General features: G+C 42.5%; 1 protein-coding gene across 1 annotated transcript in view; it reads left to right on the top strand.

Moving 5' to 3' along the window:
- Positions 1 to 6267: 6267 nt before the first annotated feature.
- The window catches only part of RCL1 (RNA terminal phosphate cyclase like 1), a 33289-nt gene continuing 18777 nt past the window's right edge, over positions 6268 to 20779 (top strand). Inside the window, exons 1-6 of the mRNA XM_054651949.2 lie at positions 6268 to 6800; positions 9481 to 9552; positions 10353 to 10528; positions 16586 to 16660; positions 17907 to 18031; positions 20500 to 20625. Of these exons, the coding sequence (XP_054507924.1) occupies positions 6653 to 6800; positions 9481 to 9552; positions 10353 to 10528; positions 16586 to 16660; positions 17907 to 18031; positions 20500 to 20625 (722 nt within the window). The 5' untranslated portion in view covers positions 6268 to 6652. The remainder of the gene's footprint in view (positions 6801 to 9480; positions 9553 to 10352; positions 10529 to 16585; positions 16661 to 17906; positions 18032 to 20499; positions 20626 to 20779) is intronic.

Raw genomic sequence — 20779 nt, 5'->3', positions numbered from 1 at the left:
GGTTTAGCAGAGAGTGACCAAGATGATCAGGGGATAGAGAAGAGATACTGCCACAGACAGATGGAACCATGTTTGTTCAAACTGGAGACAAGAAGGGTTCAGGAGTACCTACAGCAGCCTTCTAGCACCCATGAGAAGGTTACTGAGAAGGCAGGGACAGGCTGCTTATTAAGATGAGTGGTAGGACTTAGTCAGGCAGTGGAATTTAAGTAGACTCAGTTCCCTGACATTTTTAAGACACAACCAGATAAAGCCCTGAGCAACCCAGTCTGACCTTGCTTTGGTCCACAGATTGGGCTACAGATCTGGATTCCTACCTGGATAAGGCTGTGATGCTGTATTTGTAAACAAGATACCCCATTAATAATGTTTTTTAAAACAATGCATGAAATACTTATCCAGTGAAGGCTAACATATATACACAACACAGCTGAAAATTCTCCCTCAAAAAATATATACCATCAAGAACACTTGAGGAGCAGATTTTTTTTTATTAGATATAAGTTGAAATACAGAGGATAAAATGTTGCTGTTGAACTGTCCTCTAAAGTAGCAAAGACATAACTCTTTACAAACCCAAAATGTAGAGCTGTGATTTTTTATTTGAATTTAAATAGTGTTTTATTGCAAAGAGGGCTAAAACACTATAATTTTTCTGGTGTCACTCCTACCTTTAGTAAAAAGCCTAATGAATTATTCCTCCCAGATGGCTGAGTATAGCAAATTGACAGTTATACATAGCACGGGTTGTTCCAAAACTCTAAGTTTCCTAGGAAATATGTATTCTTCAGACAGAAATTCATTGTCTGCACACCAAGCTTGTGTACACTCAAAGCTTATTTATGACAAAGCTAAAACACACATTATTTATAAAGTGAAAAATCTATTAACATATTTGAAACTTTAACAGTGTCATTCAAGAATTATTAATTATTACAGAAAGTTTATGCTAACTTACCATTATTAGGTTTTATTCTTTATTATAGAAATAATTAATTGCTCCACACACACTTCTTAGTTTTTCCCATTCTCCTGGTGTTGTGTTTACCTCTCTCCCCTTTTTGCCTGGGCCCCAAGGTGGTCTCACTCAGGTGAGGGTGGTGGGGTTATGGTGAGTCATCAGCACCTGGACTCCCTCACCAGGAAGAATGCCAGGCTTCTGTTGACAGTTTCTTCTTCATCCCTGTAGGGCTCACTTGGAGTAGTTTTTGTATGCTTGCTAACACACTTTTGTACCTTGCTTTTTCTTCACTAGTCTGTAGCTCTACATTACATCTGAGTTTTAATATATATAGTACCTTGCACCTCTATTAGATAGTTTCTTTGTCTTTTTTGCTAAACCAAATGTGTCCAGGTCCAGGTCTGCATCCAAGAAAAGAAAAAATAAATACAAGAAAAATAAATTACCCATAGAAAACCTGTCAAAACTGCTCTCACAATTAAAGGAAGCATACCAAAGCTGCAAGCAGCTCAAAGAACATTCAGACAGTGCAAATCTGACTAGCTTCTGTTCTGATGCCTTGGAAACTCAGTACAAGGCTTATGTCCTGTTACGAGCAATGGCAATATTTTGTTCAAGTCACAAGTGGATAATAATCAAATACAGAATTTTAATTATTTGGAAAACATTTCTGTTGTCTCAGTGGTTCTTTTGAGCTGTATTTGGAGTTTGTAATTTTAATCCTATAAAAGCACTCATCACAGATTGTTTAGAAATCTCTCAAAGTAAACATAAATAGGAAAATAAATTAAGTTCAAGTAAAAGAGAAGTTACATAGCTGTGTTTCTGAGACTCTGTGAAAAGTCTTGGGAGGTATGTAAACCAACAGAAATTCAGAGAAAAGTGTTATCTTTCTGCATTCTTGGAGCCCCCATAGATTAGCAGAAGGCAGATCTCTTTTTGAAGCTTCTGTAATGACATTTTCTGTATTATTTATCCCAAGTGATTAAACTATTATGTTCTCCAACCACTGATCAAATGAAAATTAACATTTCCCTGAGTACTAAGGTAAGCCAGTAATAGCTTTACATTTTGAGGTTAAATTGTAACAGCTGCCCACATGATGACATGTATATATCTCTGAGGTGCCACTCAGTCTCTCTGTGCCACCTCTAGGCAGTTGATAAAAATAATTTTCCTGACCCCAGAAATCCTTGAACTTCTAGCACAACAAGCTACTAGCATTCCCAGGGAAACAAAACCCCTCCTTTATGTCACTGGGTATTTTTATGACAGATAGAGCTCTCATTATAAGGATACTTACATTATACCAGCAGAATATATATGCCAGTGATTTTTTTAGAAAGAATTTTTTTTAAGAGGTATCTTATTTCAGTTACATGAGAAAATTCTGACTACCAATGGAAAAATTTTTGGGGAAGACTGTTTTCTGTTTTGTTCTCCCAGTTTTGTTTTCCCATGCCTTGACATAAAGCAGATACTTGCAAATTGTTAACAGATGATAGCAAGTAATTGGAAGTCACACAAGAAGGACAGGATGGACACAACTAAAAATACATGTGTGGGAGCACAGGGGAGTACACAAAGGAAGAGAAATGAACCACAGAAAAGAGTTCATTCAAAGTAGACGCAGTTGACTAGATATTTTTGATGCAAATCTAAGACACAGAGTTCAGACAATGCAGTGAAAAACATAGTCCCAGCAGCAGCACCTGAAAACCTTTCACACAGCTGTCTTCACAGAAGAAGACACTTGATTTCAGTGGGAGTGTTCATCTTCTATCACATGCCACATCCACAACCTCACAGCAAACTGTTATTTAACTACTACCCTGAAATTAGGTCTAAAAGGCCTGTGAGTGAAGGAAATTAAAGAACACAAAGTTGTTCCCTGAAAATAGGAAACAGTAAGTGCCAGACTTCTTCTCCATTAATCATGGAGTTTAGCACTATTTGTTCTGGAATTCCAAAATACCCTCCAAACTCTGAAACCCAAAGGAATTATGCAGAGACTTGACTGAATTTATTGTTTGTAAACAGGAAAACAAACCACTGATTTATCAAGAAAGTTTTAAATTTTTTTTGTGAAGTTTGGACATAGATTTATTAGCTCTGGGAAGATATGTATGTTCTTTACCTTACACTCAGTCTTCTCCTAGTTCTGCTCAGTGCATAACAGAAAAGAGTTTAAGCTGCCCAAGCACCACCCTATTTTCTGTTATATTCTAGATCAGAGCTGTAACTGGCAACTAATTTCTTACACACAGAAAGCTACAATTCTTTGATTCCACTAAACTGTCCATGACAAAACTCTCTTTTTCTAAAAATACAGAGAGGTTCATCTGCACATGAACCATGAATAGCTCTAGATATTTCTTCCCATATCTCAGAAATCTTGGGCACCACATATGTGATCAAATGCTGTTTAACTGCTGCCATTTTTTGATCCTCATTTTCCACAAATTTCTCAACATGCTTCCTTTAATAAAATTTCTTAGGCTTTGTTTCTACACAGATGTGGTCTTTTGATTTAGATGCACAGTTTTTCTGGGTTTGATTTTTTGCCTCAGCACCTGGGTCTGGGAAATCCACAGCATCTGCACAGTCTGTGTGGTAAATGGATTAAGTGGAGAAGAAATTTAGGATACAGTATGTGAAAAATTGGATTTGAGCATAAAGAGCAGTGTGTCCATCTGGTCAAGGGGCATGATTGTCCTTTTCTACTCCACATATGTGAGACCCCATCTGGATTTTTGCATCCAGCTGTGGAGTCCTCAGTTCAGGAAAGACAAGAGGACAGTCTTAAGCTGTGCCAGGGAATAGTTAGGTTGGATATTAGGAGAATTTCTTCACAAAAAGGCTGATTGGGTATTGGAATGTGCTGCCCAGGGAGGTGGTGGAGTCACTGTCCCTGAATTTTTTTAAGAAAAGACTGTGGCACTCAGTGCCATGGTCAAGGCAACAAGGTGATGTTTGGTCATAGGTTGGACTTGATGATCTCAAAGGTATTTTCCAACCTAAACAATTCTGTGATTCTGACTCTGGTTCTGCAACATGGACCTGATTCAGTCAGTGTAGATGCAGGCCATAACAATGATTGGTGGGCTGGAATAATTTCTTCTTGAGGAAAGGCTGAAAGAGCTGAGATTGATCAGCCTGGAGAAGAAAGAGCCTTGGTGAGCACTCATTGCTGTCTTTCAGTATTTAAGGGAGCTTATCAGAGAGACAGAGACAGAATTTTTACCTAGAAATAATGACAGGACAAAGGGCAGGAGTTTTAAACTGAAAGAGGGTAGATTTACTCTGGCCATAAGGAAAAATTTTTCTACAGTGAAGGTGGTGAGGCACTGGCACAAGTTGCTGACAGAAGTTGTGGATGCCCAATGGGGACCTCTAAGTGTTGAAAACAAGGTTGTACGGGGCTTTTAGCAACCTGGTCCCTGCCCATAGCATGAGGTTGACTAGATGATCTTTAAAGATCCCTTCCAAACTAAATCATTCTGCTTTTCTGTGATACAAAGCTTGCAGGCCAGTGTATCAACACAACAAAAATCCTCATGCATGTTGATCACAAAAGTCAGCAAGGAGCTAATAATAGATGGCATAGTTCCTTCAGTTTCTGTAAAGTGTGTGTATCATGGGTTTCAAAAAGAACTTTTAGTCTCAGGAAAACAATTTAGTAAAATAAAAAGTATTATCATTTGTAAGGAAAATTGTCTGACTTTTGCTGTACAGCTGTGTAAGGTGCTGCTGATTCTCCTGAAGGACAAGAGGCCTTCCTTGTCCCTAGAGAGAGGGATCTAGATAGAGTGGAGCACTGGGCAATCACCAGTGACATGAAAATGACAAGTCAAAATACCAGATTCTGCACCTGGGATAGAAAAATGCCACACACGAGTCTAAACTGGGAGAGGGGCGGCTCTGGGGTTGCAGAGAGGGCTCTAGGGGTGCTGGTTGGCAGCAGGCTCTGTGGCAGCCAGCAGTGTACCCTGGCAGCCAGGGGGGCAGCAAACCCCATCCTGAGTGCAGCAAACCCCATCTGGCTGCAGCAAACCCCAGCCTGGCTGCAGCAAACCCCATCCTGAGTGCAGCAAACCCCATCCTGAGAGCAGCTAACCCCATCCTGAGAGCAGCTAACCCCATCCTGAGAGCAGCTAACCCCATCCTGAGTGCAGCTAACCCCATCCTGAGTGCAGCAAACCCCATCTGGCTACAGCAAACCCCATCTGGCTGCAACAAACCCCATCCTGGCTACAGCAAACCCCATCTGGCTGCAGCAAACCCCATCCTGGCTGCAGCAAACCCCATCCTGGCTGCAGCAAACCCCATGCTGGGTGCAGCAAATGCCAGCCTGGGCACAGCAAACCCCATCCTGAGAGCAGCTAACCCCGTCCTGAGTGCAGCAAACCCCATCCTGGGTGCAGCAAACCCCATCCTGAGTGCAGCAAACCCCAGCCTGCAACAGCAGCAAACGCCATGCTGGGCACAGCAAACCCCATGCTGGGTGCACCAGCCGTGGTAGTCTAAAGGGGTGACTGTCCCTCTGTGTCCAGTGTTAGGGCAGGGCCTCCTGTGCAGTGCTGGGTGCAGCTCTAGGCTCCACCATTTCAGAACCATGGGAAGGTCCTCGAAGGTGTCTGGAGAAGGGCAAGAAGGTGTCTGGTGGAAGGACTAGACACCATGGCCTGTGAGGGGCTGCTAAGGGCTTAGGGCTTGTCTAGTCTGGAGAAAAGCAGCTGAGGGGCAACCTCCTTGCTCTCTACAGCTTCCTGAGGAGGGGAAGTGGGGAGGGAGGTGCTGATCTCTTCTCCCTGGGACCCAGTGACAGGATGTGTGGGAATAGTTCAAAGCTGCACCAGGGGAGGTTCAGACTCGCCATTAGGAAGCATTTCTTTACAGAGAGGGTGGTCAAGCTTGATGATGCCCTGAGCCTATCAATGTGTAAGGGGCATTTGGACAGAGCCTTTAAGAGCCTGCTTTACCTTTGGGTCAGCCCTGAAGTGAAGCAGTTGGGCTAAATTATTCTTGTACATCCCCTACAACTAGAGTATTCCATTCCAATAAACTTCTTTTCATGGGCACATAAGTGTAGCCTAACAATTAACATTGTCACACCTCCACTGTAATCGATGTTTCTCTTAAAGTAAGAGACTGAAAGCTTTAGTCGGTCTCCTCCTTCAGGACACCGGGACTCTGTCACTATCATTAAGCAAACAGGCTGTCCCAAGGACCGCGAGCAGGACTCATTCCTCCATCGTTTTCCTTAAAGTAGGAAATAAATTACTGAAAAGTACTGCCTAAGGAACATGTTCCCAGAAACCGACTCATTTGGATGTGGGGGCAGTACCCTTGTGCGGGCACCACGTTCCGCTCTGGACCGTCCTTACCCGCCTGCCGAAGGAGAGCCCACCTCACCCGGAGGAGCAGCGGGCCGGGCTCCGGTCAGACACATCTCCCGACAGTTCCACACTCCTTAAGTTTCAACTGAAAACACGCAGGCTGGGAGAGCAGAGGAAAAGGCAGAGGCTGCCACCCGTGCCGCGACAAACTCAGCCCGGCCCTTGCCGCCACGGCCCCGCCGCCGAGCGCGGAGCGCGGAGCACGGGGGGCGGTGCGAGCCCTGCCCGCCCCCTGCCCTTTGCCCCCGCCGCTGTCCCAGCGCTTCCTGTTCCCAACCACGTGGGCAGCGGGATGGCGGGCGGCGCGGCGGGCGAGGCGCAGTGCCTCAGCTACACGGGATGCAACTTCCTGCGGCAGCGCCTGGTGCTGGCCACGCTCAGCGGCCGCCCGCTGAAGATCCGCAAGATCCGTGCCAAGGAGGAGGACCCCGGCCTCCGCGGTGAGCGGCGGCACCGGTGGCCGCGGGGCAGGAGGTCGGGGGGCGGCGGAGCTCGGGACCTGCTGCCGGGCAGGGGCAGACCCCCACTGGGAGCTGGGACAGCCCGGGCTGCATCTGGGCGGGCCCCACCGAGGAGTAGGGACCCAGCTGAGTCCCGGTGTCTTCCCGTGGATCCGCTCTCCCCTGAGCGCCCGCGCAGCCATCTCGGGTGTAGCTGTCACACGTGGGTTGCGGGGCTTGGGGGAGAGGAGGAGAAGGCGCGGGAGCGGCAGGGCCAGTGAAGCAGGCCGGAGCAGGGGGGCTGTCACACACCCGCCGGCTCCTGCCGTAGCCTCCCTCGCTGCCCGGCGGGCGGGGAGAGGGGAACGGGACAGTACTATCTCCGTCCCGCCGGCTCGGCTCGGCTCGGCTCGGCAGCCCTGCCTTCGCGGGTCACGCCTTTTCTTCAGAGCGGGCCATCAAGGGCCGGGGCTGGCGGCCGGGCTGGCGCTGCCCTGCCGGGCCGCCCCGGTGAGACGGGGCTGGTGTTGCTCTGCCGGGCCGCCCGTCCCGCCCCGCGGGGCAGCGCCGTTCGCTCCGCGCCCGGCGGGGCTCTGACCGGCTCACTGCGTGTGCGGGAGCCTCTCCACAGCCCCGGAGCTGGTTCTCCTTCCCGTGACGGTGCCTTGGCAGGCGGGATGGCAGAATTAATTCCCTGTCTCTTGGGCCATCGTTCCTGCCGCGAGCCCGTGCCCAAGCGTCGTGTGCTCCCTGTGCTGGTGGGAGCTCACGTTCATGCACTTTGAATAGGTCACGTTTTATGTTTTGATTTTTGTCAGGGTTTGCCGAAGCAGGAAAGGTGAAAGAGGTGAAATAATTTATTCTCATTTCTGCAGTTTTGTTTAAGGGAAGTCTTCCTTAGGGAGTATCATCGTCATTCTCGTATAAAGCCTTTAGCATCCCAGGATGAATTCCATCATAACAGAAGTAATAAAACATAGGACAGAGTTTGAGGAAGAAACAGTTATTTTTTGGGCAAGGAGTATCTACCCCTGTTCTGAACTTTATAACCCCTTGTTATAAAGTTCAGAACAGGGGTAGATACTTCTCTGTCTCCTGAGGAGCCTTGGGTGCGTAGCTAAAAATTCTACTCAAAAACTGCCAAAGCATTCTTGTGTGCTTGACTTAACATTTACCACGATCCAAAGTATTTATTATCACTGTGGAGCATTTGGTGGTGATGAAGTTTGTAGCTATTGCCATGTTTTTTTAAAGAGTGTTTGAATTTACTTTTTAAGTACGGGTTCAAGTGTAAACTATAACTGTAACAGAAAAATAATAAGAATAAATCCTGATTTGTGTTGATAATTCAGCATGCAGCTCTTTTGTTTTTCATGACTAGAGCTTTTGTAAACTGCAACTGGTGTTCTCCAAGAGTGAAATGTGTGCTCACATGCACTCTTGCACTGGAAGATGCCCCAGTGCTTATAAAGTGATGTAAACTTTGTAAGCATATAAGCTGTCATAGTTTAGAAAGAGAGCAGAACCAGTACTGTGTGACTGAGGCATCAATCATATTATGCAAATATTGACAAACTGTAAATTCTGCAGGTAGCTCTGTGGTTTAAATATCTATTACATCCTAGAATCACATTGAGAAAGAAAAACCTGATTACTGTGTAAGAAGTAACACAGGATTATTGCTAAGCGAGTTCTGCAGCCTACAAACAATTATGCAGATGCTGTTGGCTCTTAAAACTAACTGGGTTTTGAATTCTGCATATATTCACCTATCTTCCTTGATACTGAGCCTGTACTGTATTGGGATACTAGCATTAGAATACTAGCATATTCTTCCTGGGATGGCTTTTTTCAGGTGTTTCTGTTTTGGTTTCGTTTTGTTTTTTGGGGTGTTTTATTTGTTTGTTTATTTTGGTGTGTGTTATTTCCTTTTTGGTTATGGTTGGTTGGTACTTTTGGACTTAGGTTGGGTTAAATCTGCTTGTCCTTTTCTTTGTCTCTGGGTGAGAGTCCACACAATTGAGAGAAACTGAGGAACCATTTCCACACAAACTGCTACGGTATAGTGAACACAGTAAGCAAGAAAAGAGGCAGTGGGATGACTTGTGGCTCTCTACCCTAAGTATGTGCAAAACTGTTTTGGAAATGGAAAATTTTAGAGTCTGCAAACAACTAATTATGTTTGTGGAACAGATATGCAGCAGCAGCACTTCACATCTAAACGTCCCCTTCTTTTAAGCTAACACTTTTACAGAGAATAATGTGAAGCTGTTATTAGCTTGTCAAGCTTCAGTATATGGGGTCCTGTTTGCTATGATTTGTCTGTTTTGCTTTGTACTGACTAAAATGTAAATTGTCAAAGGTTTTGTCCTGGACAAGAGCAATCCCTCAAGCCACTGTGGTCAGAAACATCCACTTTTATTATGTGCTGTGTGACTAGTCTAGCTGCTGCATCTGAGGGCATCTCAATTGATTTGAGATGCCTATAAGTGTGGAGGCTCACGTTAACATCTCTGTTTTTACAGAGAATTGCCTTTTCACATGTGGTGGCATTACAGCACAACTTGAAGAGTGAGAGTAGCCTTACTGTCATGGAAGGCAGAAAAAGGTAAAAAAAAGCACAGGCAAGGTGTTGAACTTCTAAGAAACTTTGCAATTCTGTCTGTGCTCTACTCCTTAGATTTTGAAGCAAGTTTTATTCGCCTGATTGACAAAGTGACCAATGGCTCAAGGATTGAAATAAACCAAACAGGTGAGATCTGTTTTTTTTCTGCTTGGTCTCCAGGATTTATCAGTTTCTGCAGTAGAATGGAAGTCTTGTCTTGATAGAGGTAGGTGTTCAGGTAAGATTGACTGAGAAGATCAGAAATAACAAAGTTGACAAGTTTTGTATTAATTGATCACATGCCAGAAGGTCAATGCTCTACCATAACGCAGAGAGCTAAGGAAGCTCTATTGCCCAAGAAATTTAGTAAAATTAGTATTTTGTTAGGTATGCAGGATTTCACAGTGGGCAAGGTTTCTCTGTACCAGAATTGATTTTTGTAGAAGAAAAAGAAGATTTATCCTCTACAGAGGCAAACTTCTTAGCCAGACTGCCTGCTTATTCATGCTTAGAAAAGAGTTTGATTAGAGTGAAAAGCATTTCATGTGAAACCTCACACTCACCTGGTGTGAGGTTTTGGGTTTTTTAAGGGTTGTAATGATCTTTAGTTGGTAAGTAAAGCGAATGAATTAGCATCAAATATGCCAAGACTGATGAAGGTTTAGCTTCTGTGGAGAATAATAATTGCTTATATCAGCATTTTGGAGATTGCTAAGAGATCCTTGGTTTAAGGGGGAGGGGAAAGGAAGAAAGTAGTGTGCAGGACAGACAGATACTCATGTGTTGACCCATTTATTAGCTGCAGACATGTAAATAGTGTGCTGGAAGTGCTTTAGCCTTCCATATAGTCTCCTGTCTTCAATTTGCCTCATATGTTGTTACAAAGTATTTTTGTGCTGTTTTAATGGCCAGTGTTTTACAGTGCTCTCATTTGGTTTGCTCCCCAGGTACGACCTTGTACTATCAGCCTGGTCTCCTGTACGGAGGCTCACTGGAACATGACTGCAGCCCCAGCCGTGGTATTGGCTATTACTTGGAAAGTCTGCTCTGCTTGGCACCTTTCATGAAGCATCCATTGAAGATTGTCTTGAGGGGAGTAACAAATGATCAAGTAGATCCTTCGGTAAGTAATAAAGTTTAAGTATCAGAGAAGGATTTTTTTGTCCCCCTAAAATAACAAGATTGGGAAGAAGTGTCTAAAACATGTTGAATTTTTAGCATCCCTCACATCCAGAAGTGTCCATTGTTGCTGCATTAGTAAACTCGCTGAGTCAAAGAAGCACCTGCTAAACTAGAGTGTATCACACTCTGAACTTCAGTTTGTAATCCCCCTGACTGAGCTGACTTTCAGTTCTGTGTGGCTTCTGTCTTTTCCCCTGCAAACTCCTTTTAAATGCATTGTGAGGCCCTAACACAGGTTTGGTTCTTCTCTTCTCTTAGAATTTCAATGGATTATTTCTCTTGCCCCACACTTGTATTTACTCTATAAAGAAGAAAGTGTCTTCAAAATATGAGTGCAAAAAGGAAGGAATCTTTCTCTTCTGTTGGGTTCTGGACATAGTCATACCACTGCTGCTTCAAGCCTTCTTTCTATTAGAAACTGGAGTCACATGGTGATTAGGCAATTACAGTACCAAAAATATGAAATAACTCTCTGGTTCTTCAGAAACATGCCAGAAAGTGTGGTAGGTGAAATGGCTATGAAACGCTTGCCTTAGTTTCTATTACTTATCTGCAGTCCTTTGTTTTGTACCAGTGTTGTTACAGAAATGAGCTGTGGGAGACGTGATCAGAATGCTGAAGAAATGATTAGTGGTCACACGCTATATTTATTTTTCTCCAAAAACTCCAAACATAAACTTCTACTTTTAGAGAACAGCATTACTCTTTACTTTTTGAATGGTGATTGGACGCTGCCTGTTTTCCTCTGAGTAAATTAAGGACACATTGTAATATGAAAATGTAACCAGTTTAAATGAATACAAATACCTGTGAAGTGTAACTGCAGATAGTACACGAGCCCCTGAGTCCTGCTCGAATTTATGACTTTTCAGCTGTGTTTCTCTGTTCATTTAAAAATCTTACTCTCTCACCTGTGGGTCTGTGAGACATCCCCATGACTCAAGGGATGATCAAAGTGGGTTGTACACAGCACTATTAGAAAAAAAGAGGAAGTATTTTTTGCTACCCTTTCAGTCATAGTGATTAAAAGTACTTATTGTAAGTATTAAGAATCAAAGAAGTCCTTTTTTGTTGACTGTTTAATCACAATGGAGAAATTCTTGCAGTAATCTGGAGATGAAGAGTAGTCCAATGTTCATATTACTTTCAAGTAAATTTGGACACTCATCTAAACAATAGAGTCTTGATTCTGGGAATTACCTCCTTTTGGGCATCAGTTGCATGGGCCTGAGATTAAACTGTTTTAGTTCAAATGGGTGCAAGAATTAAGGCCATTTTGTTCTTGAAGGGTGCTTGCTGTTGCCAAAATTTAGACAAGTGAGTTGGCATACATCAGCTGACTCCCAAGCTCTGTATGCTGAATGTAAATCAAATGCATGTAAAGAGTTACACCTTAAGTTCTTTGTGCTATAGTAGAGACTACGTTTTAGTTCTTAGTGACAACAGTAACAACTTCAGTTACTGTGACTCAGCTCATGCTTGCTGTTAAGTGGTTGTAACTGAATACCAGGTCCTAAAATTGGTTTCACCCTGGCTTATGTCTGTTTAACTTGCCTGAGTAAACATTAATCCTGGTGCACACCAATAAGGTACTTAGAAGACTTCTACGAGTTGTTTGGTATAACATATGTCTCTGCTGGTTTCTGAGACTAAAAGCACAAATTTAAGTGTTACCCTAATTTATTTGTATGCTTACGTAAATGGAAACTTGGTTTTAAATCGATTTTGGTTTTTATTTTTCAGTAGACAGAGGGTGTATATAAACTCAGTGAACAGTTATTACCTATGCTTGCCCAAAAAGAGGTGCTTGAATTTATCTATCTGTATGCTTCCTGCTTTCCAAAGGTGGAAAGGCAAACCAGTGTGACTACAGTGTGGAAGCTTAGGTGTTTTACCTGCTGCTCTTCATGTAGCAACCTTTCTATTTCAACCTAGTAGGTTGTATTGGATTTGCATGGCTGGATTTTGTGAGCTGGGATGCTACAGACTGTGGCTTCTGTTAGAAGCTGACCAAAGTTTCACCTTCATCTGGCAGAGGCCACGTTGGCTGGCTCCAAAACAGACTCACTGCTGGCCAAGTCTGAGCCCATCAGTGATGGTGGTAGCACTGCTCGGGTAACAGCTTTAAGGAGGAAGAGTGAGGGGGTGGAACAGTGGAATAATCTGGAACTGGAGAGAAGAGTGAGAATGCGTGAGAGAAACAGCCCTGGAGAGAGCAGGGTCAGTGAAAAATGGGAGGAGCCCTGTAGCCCATAATGAAGACCATGGTGAGGCAGCTGTCCTCCTTCCACCCAAGATGCCAACAGCAAAGCATACGACCACCTGCAGCCAGTGCAGGGCCCCACGCTGCAGGTGGAGCAGGTGGATGCCTGAATGTGGCTATGAACCCATGGGAAGCCTGCACTGGAGCAGAATCCTGGCAGGACCTGCAGGCCTGTAGAGAGAGGAGCCTATGCTGGAGCAGGTTTGCTGGCAGGACTTGTGAACTCATGGGGAATCTGCACTGGAGCAGTTTTTGAAGACCTGTAGCCAGTGGGAGGCAAGTAGCAGGAATATGTGTGCAACCAGGGGACTGTGACCTTTCTCTCATGGTGGCAGTGAACAGGTAGGCTGACCCACTGGGCTTTGTGAAGTCTGCTTTCAGGACTGATACCTTGGCTTTTACACAGCCATTTACACAGAAGTATTTGTGGGATGTGATTGCTATGTCGTTTGAGTTTTCACCAGAGACATCCTTGTCAGGTGCGTGCAAGGGAATATGGTGGCTCTCCTGCTGTGAGGAGAGTAGAAGAGATTCAGGTGAGAGGAAGAGTTTCTAAAGGACATCTGGTAGAAGGAAAACTTCAACTGAGTTCAGTGAGGCACAGGTCAGGCTGCGTTCCTGGAGTATAAGAGCATGTGTTTACTGTGGTGTTTGTTTACATACATTTATAGCCCTCCAACAGGGCCCAATGCAAAGCTCTTTGACAACTGGCATAACTCCTAAAGAGTACCGTGGCCACTGAACATGCACTAGTTCCAAGTGGGACTGTGCTGACATTATTAATATCCATATTATTTGGTGCCTCATTAAACACTGGAACAAATCAGCCTGAGAAGTTGTGAATGCCACAACCCCTGGCAGTGTTCAAAGCCAGGTTGGACAGGGACCTGGTCTAGTGGGAGGCATCCCTGCCCATGGCAGGGGCAAGTGGAACTACGTGATCTTTAAGGTCCCTTCCAACCCTAAAACATTCTATGATTGTATGATAATACTGCACAGTATTACTGTGTGAGTGATACATCCTGAATGGGTGAAAGGAATACTACTTGCTCTCACTTGTCAAGAAGAGATAAGCCTTTGGAATACCAACCTGGACTATTCATTGCAGTCTACACCTGCAATGTGTTTTCCTGTGCTGCCACTGGCAAGATCTGACCCTGGGTAGCTTGTGGGACCAATCATGTGGGACTGGGTTAAGGCAGTGTAAAGTTTCTCTGTCTAATGATTATGTATACAGAGGATGCCCTTTGTAAGGTGCCTTTTTGAAGGGAATGGAGGTGGCATGCAATTGATAGCTCCTGTTTCCTTTCCTTCTCTATGTATTGTTATTCTGACATTTAGATATAGCTGCAGTACCCTGTTTGAGAGTAATCATTCTTGATGTTTGTGTTTCCACATGTTAAAGTTTTTTACAGCTATACCATGGGGGCTTTGAGTTCAAATGACTGTCATGCTGACATGAGACTAGTATGTGAAATTTTAGCTTAGGAGCAGTAATTGTCAAACTTAATCAGAATTCAACAGTTGTCTGTAGAAAACAAGCAGTTTTTCCTGCTGAGTTTTCTTCCCACGGTTCTTGCTTCCCTGTTAAACTCTGATTTTCCCCTTCCCCTTCTCCCAGTCTAGGCCCTTTTTTGTGAAACATAACACCGTATGTTAGGTGGGCTCAATGGTAAGTGCAATGCCAATGGATATACAGGCCAACTGGTGCTTTTCCCTTTCTCAGGTATCCATGTGCTGCAGGCTCTCTATTTCAGTGTTTGTTTTTTTTTTAATATCTTTGGACTGGATAAGGGATTCTTAAAATTACTTTTCTACCTTTTTCTTAGCTACTGTAGATTTATTTAAAGGGAAGTGATAAGTGATTTGCATTTACACAACTTCGCAAATAAGCAATATTTATGTGACTTAGAATGTTGTCATTTGTGGTGAGGTATACCATCAGTTGTATGATGCATCTGTTTAGGTGCAACTTGGTGTTATGCTGTCTGTTCTAGAAATGGAATAACTGCCCTCCAAGGGGAGCTAAGGGATGGGGTTTATGGCTGAGGATAGGCAAAAGGATAGAAAAATAGGTTTACAGCTCAGTTCAGCTGCTGTTTTGTAATTTTCAGTGAACTGCTTCACATCCTGCACAACTCCCTGCTTGCCTGGGAGGCAGAACAGCCTTTTCCCATTCTTCAAATACTGCTGATTGCCTCCTCTGTTTAGGCAGCAAAATTGGAACAGTCAGTCTTATTATTTGTCTGTCTGGTACCTCTAAGTATTATGCCTGGAATTTTTCTGAGGATTGAAAACTACAAGTAGTCTTGAAGTTTTTTGAGTTCTTAACCTACACAGTAAAGTTTTTATTTTTTACTGGTATGTTTTGTTTCATGAGAAGGAGGAAGAAACATTGTGTAATTTTAATTTGAACCAGATCAGCTTGTTGAGATTTCTGCCAGTGGTATTCACATGCTTGTGCACATGCATGTTAGTAAAGGCTTTACTCCAAAAGTCAAATTTGTATAGTTAACGAATACTATTGAAGGGCCAAAGCAAGGTAGCCTGGCTTTAAAAAACCGTAAACTTTTTAAGTTAAAAGAAGTTAAGCATTGGCTTGGCTTGCAGTTTTGTTTATTTTAATGTAGACATTCAAATATTGATACTAAAAACACCACCAAATGTCTTTCTGTAAAAAAGGAGATATATTGTCGATCAGGATTTGAGAACTACAACATACACTCATAGCTCCTCAGGTACCACCAACAAAACGTTCACAGATTTCTGGGTGAGATATGTGCTGCAATTTTGTCAGTGGCTTGCGCTCTCTTCAAAGCAGAGAAGATGAAATTCAAGAATTATGAATTTTGGCTAAAGGCATGGGAAAGAGGGTGCTTTTTGTCTGCCTTCTCAAGTGCTGTCTACCTCATGACTGTTTCCTTCATCTGTGTTTATCTTTTCTTTGGTCATGCTGTCCTGATCCTGTCTCTCCACAGCTATTTGTCTTGGGTAACTCCCTGTGTTGTTGCACTGCTAAATAATTTATATCATGTTTGGCAACACTACTGAAGTTTTGGAAGATGGAAAAAGAGAGCAATCCCTGTAGTCTTAGGAATTAGGAAGAGCAATGGCAAGGATAATTCTGTTCAGACCTGGACCTGGTGAGCACCTGGCTTAAAAGGGAATACACTGATGATGTGTTACCCTCTTCAGATTCTTTTAAGTGCTTCAATAGAAGCTACCTATAAGCTTCTGCTTCTTAGAAACAGGTAAAAAGAAGTTGTTGATAGAATGATCTTTCTGCCAAATCAAGGGCATGCTTTTGCAGTGATGATTGAAATAATGCAGTGGTCCTTGCATTAATTTGTTTAGCTATAGGAATTTTTTAGTAATAACAGAAGAATATTATTTACTCAATAACGTAGGAATGTTCAGAGAAATGTTTCACTGTTCAGAGAAATAAGTACTGTGTTTTACATAATGGTACTCAAAATCAGGCTGAGGAAGAAAGCCAGAATAGGAAATTCTATCTGCCAGTAATTTGTTCTAGGAATTTTTTTTAAATAATGATGTATTGTGGTAGGCTAACTAGATTAAGCTCTCTGTGCTGCATTCCCATGTTTTCCCATAAAATACCTTCTATGAAGAAGACTTGTCTCTGTTAGTCACCTCATAATTCAGTGATTTTTTATATTACTGACTAACCTAACTTCCAATAGAAAGTCTGTTCTTAAAATTCTGTGTTCCACATAGGTTGATGTCCTTAAGGCAACAGCTCTACCCCTTCTGAAGAAGTTTGGAATTGATGGTGAAAGTCTGGAAATCAAGGTAAGACAGTTTGTTCCTTTCTTTTCAAGCATGTGTTGAAATTATGCTCCTGCATAATTTCATAAAAGCCTGGGACCATGTTCTTGCTGTGGGTTTCTGTCTCTAACAGATAATTCGTTGTGGCTATGAGCCACACAGTGATAGGGTAAGGAGAAAGTAGTGACTTTCCTGAGTCTCCAAAGAAGAGTTAGAAATCTTTTTGCTTTTTGTTGCTTTTCAGTTCATTTATTATCTTTTTATTTCTACTTGTTCATTCTGCCCCATGCTTGGGGCTACGAATTAAAAACGGTATCATTAACCTGTTTCACCTGTAGGAGAGCTGAATCTGTGTTTGGGTCATTGAGGTTTGTCTCCAGTTTGGAAAACAGAGGAAAGAAGTTTTTCTTGAAGACTACAGTCTTCAGAGGCCCAGTAAATCTGGATACAAAACATTTGGGTTTCTTTTAGGTGGGAGAAATGTGTGAGGGGTCTGGCTGCACTACTGGGGCCTGCTGGTGCCTTGCTCTGCAAAGGTTACCCCTCAACCCCATCCTGCCCACAGCCCAAGTGCCCATGTCATTGTCCTGGCACTGTCAGCCTCTGCTCCTGTGACCCTGCAGCAGGGCTGGCCTTCAGCTAGCCACAGCCCTGCCCTGTCTGGCTGTGGGCCTCCCTGCCCAGACCCACTCACTGGCCCATGTCCCAGCTCCATCCTTGGCTTGGAATGGTGGGACTGGGTCAGGCTAGACAGACTTGTTAGTGGGAATGAGTTCATTCTAGTCCCTCACATACAGAATATTCTGAGTTGGAAAGGACCTGTAAGGATCATCAAGTCCAAATCTTAAGTGAATGTTCCATATGGGAATCAAAGCCATGACCTTGGCATTATCAGCACCATGCTGTAATCAGCTGAGCTCAAATCAAATAGTTCTTGTCTCCTCAGCAGCGAGGTGCAATCTGCTACTAGAGACAAGACTTAAGACAAGGTTGTTTTAGTAAAGATGTTTTTGTTTGGTTTTGCACTGTTTCCTATTGAGAAGCCATGCTTTACTTTACTTGAGAGGAACAAAGAAATCAATGCCTGCTTTTAGTTTTGATGCAAAATCCATTTCTGCTTTTAGGATGTGGTTTTCTTGCCTGTATTCACAAAATGCCCCTACTTAAAACATTTTATTCTCTGAGAAATAAAAGCGTAATTCTGAGGTGTATAAGTACATTCTTTGTACCATTTTCTAACCTGTTTTTTTTCCTCCATTATTTGTTCTAGATCAATCGAAGAGGAATGCCTCCCAAAGGGGGTGGAGAGATACTATTTTCTTGCCCAGTGAGAAAGGTCTTGCAACCTGTTCAGTTCACAGACCCTGGAAAAATCAAGCGCATCAGAGGAACTGCGTATCCTTTTTGTTTGTCTGTCTGTTTTTCTACTTTTAAATGGGTTTACTTATTAAAAAGAACTAATTTGGAAGTTGTAGAAGTGCACCCACCTTTCTGAGCATGTATCTAGGTAACACAGGCCAACATTACACAGAGGGGTCATATTCAGGACTGTGCCTCAAAACTCCTGTGTTCAAAACATTGCTATTCAAAAAGCATCTGTAGGCTATTGAATGAATTCAAAGCTGAATGGCACTATTTAAAATCTTTCCAATAGCAAGAAAAAGTTAAAATACCTTCCATCACATAATGTAGGAGCACTTAAAGTAATCTTACTTGGTGCGTAAATTCAGTAGTAACCAATGTAGTTCAGTTGTGCATTAAATCAGCAGTTACTAGTTTAGCAGAAGTTAGATGGGATGATAGTTTAGTGTGATAGTTAAATCTTAGTTCAGTTTACACCTTGCAGCACACACTGAGCTTTTTGGTGTGTTTTGAAAGAAAGTTGTGGTACCAGTGCACGTGGAAGTAGAGGAGGTTTTATTCCGCCTGGAGATAAAGGCACAAAATACTCTTGTGAACTCCTTACTTTTTCAAACAACTGCAAATCTAGCCAATGTTTTGGATTATTTCTTATTTAATTTCTTTTTCTCTTGTGGCCTTTGTATGGTATCTGTCATGAATCTGCTGTCATTGAAAGAAGGCAGAAATCCCTTACATTAAACTGTCTTAAGCAGTGGCCAACATGTAGTTTAATTTGTGTTTGAGAGTCCCAAACATGATTTGGCATTGATTACTCAAAAAGAAAACAGGAAGGAGGTCACGTTTTCTGCCAGAGGTGTAGATTTGCAGCCTATTTCTTCTTTTAGTTTATGGCATGCCATCACAGCTGTGTGTATAAACTGGATGTTTTGACTACCTTGTCCAATCGCAGCATTTAGGTAGGTGCAGTAGTGCCAAGCAACAGCTGTGTTACTGGATACATGTGCTGTAGAACAGAAAGGAAAGCAGCTCATTGTGCTTTTGGTGATAGTTGCTGTGGTATATTGGTGGAGGAAGTAATTTTCTTATGCCTCCATTCTGCTCTGTAGTAAGTACATATGTTTCTGTGTGGAGGAGGAAGCAATGATCATGACTTTACTGCCATTGTTCTAAATTGACATTAATATGCAGCACCATTCTGGACCACTTTGATTGATGTATCTGATTGAATTCTGAACTTCTACCTTGCTATAAGCTTTTCTGGGCCTTTGCTCAGGTTTTGATTGATATACCTGATTGAATTCTGAACTTTCACCTTGCTGTAGGCTTTCCTGGGCCTTTTCTCAGGGGTATAGGTTTGCCATTAAGCATGGTAAGAGGCAGACTCAGTTCAGCTATTAAGTGGTCCTTCAAGGCAATAGAATACAAAACATCTGGAAGGATAAATCCTTATGTCTTTTTTATGTGTTCTTTTGTTTCTCCAAGATTCATCTGAGTAAATCTTCCTCACAGCTGAGGTATTGTATTGAGATTGTATTACAGCAGCCTTTTATATAATCCAAAATACTGAGTGCATCAACTGTGCAGAACAAACAGTTTTCTGATTATTTTTTAGTGATTTTGCTCTAAGGTCCTAAAGTTTTGAGTTTGCGTACTTCACAGAAGATGCTATAGAAATTTGTAGAAAAGAAAATTCCTCCCTGCTAACTAGGAGTTTTGAGAGTGTATTTCTCTGCATTGCTGTGTGAATGTATGTGCAGATGGGTAGAGGGTGAGTCTGCATTATAGTTGGGCTGGAATTTAAAGCATAATGTGCTTTGTACCTTTGAAGATCTTTTGGGAGTTCCTCTGAAACAGCACCTGAGTACAAGATCAGAAAGGCTGTTCACCTCTTATGGACTGTGAGGAGGTGGGTCGATGTGGGTGGTAAGGTGGTAGGTTCTTTCCTGGAACTTTCAGATGCTAAATGACTAGACAGCTAGTGAATTTGATAGCCTCAAAACACTGCAAAATAGTTGGAGATAGCAAAGATATTTTTCTTAGAGCCTTTTAATTTTTTTTTTTTTTTGTTAGAACATTTGTCTTTAATTTCTTATTCATCTTCCCAGGATTTTTTTGTTGCTAATTCACAGAAACTTCACTCAGGATCATGTTTTAATAAACTATGAAGAACAGAGCATGTGAGACTTCCTCCATCATAAAAAAGTACAAGACAACAGAACAGCAATTTAAATTTGATGAATGGCATTTTCAAGATAGATGTTTACTTAGTCATAATCTGTTCTTCAGCACATGTTGTGTGTACTTCACTTCAAGGTATATCAATGAAAAGACTGTAGAAAGCATATAGTTCTCTAGGTACAGGCACATGAACAAAAGCTCATGAATAGCTGTATAAAGCACATGTTTTCTGAAATAATGCACTGGGGCCTCTTCACTTTTGTCAGTCTCTGCTTTCAATTTTTTCTTCTGATTGCAATGGATTTCTTAGCTCAGAAATGTAGATACTCTGTCCGAGTGTCACCACAGATGGCAAACAGAATGGTGGAATCTGCAAGGGGCATCCTGAATAAATTCCTCCCAGACATCTATATCTACACAGACCATATGAAGGGGGTCAACTCTGGAAAGTGAGTATCCAGAATTTACAGGAAACAGACATGTTATTCTGATTTGTTCATTTGCTAGGGTGTCCTGATCTAATTTTACTGAGTTTTTAGATCACAACCTTCTATTCTGTTCATTTGAAATAAATATTTCTCACAAAGAAAGAATGGGTGATTC

The sequence above is a fragment of the Agelaius phoeniceus genome, chromosome Z (genome assembly GCF_051311805.1).
Source record: "Agelaius phoeniceus isolate bAgePho1 chromosome Z, bAgePho1.hap1, whole genome shotgun sequence".
Taxonomy (NCBI): domain Eukaryota; kingdom Metazoa; phylum Chordata; class Aves; order Passeriformes; family Icteridae; genus Agelaius; species Agelaius phoeniceus.
This window is presented reverse-complemented; position numbering and strand designations above follow the sequence as displayed.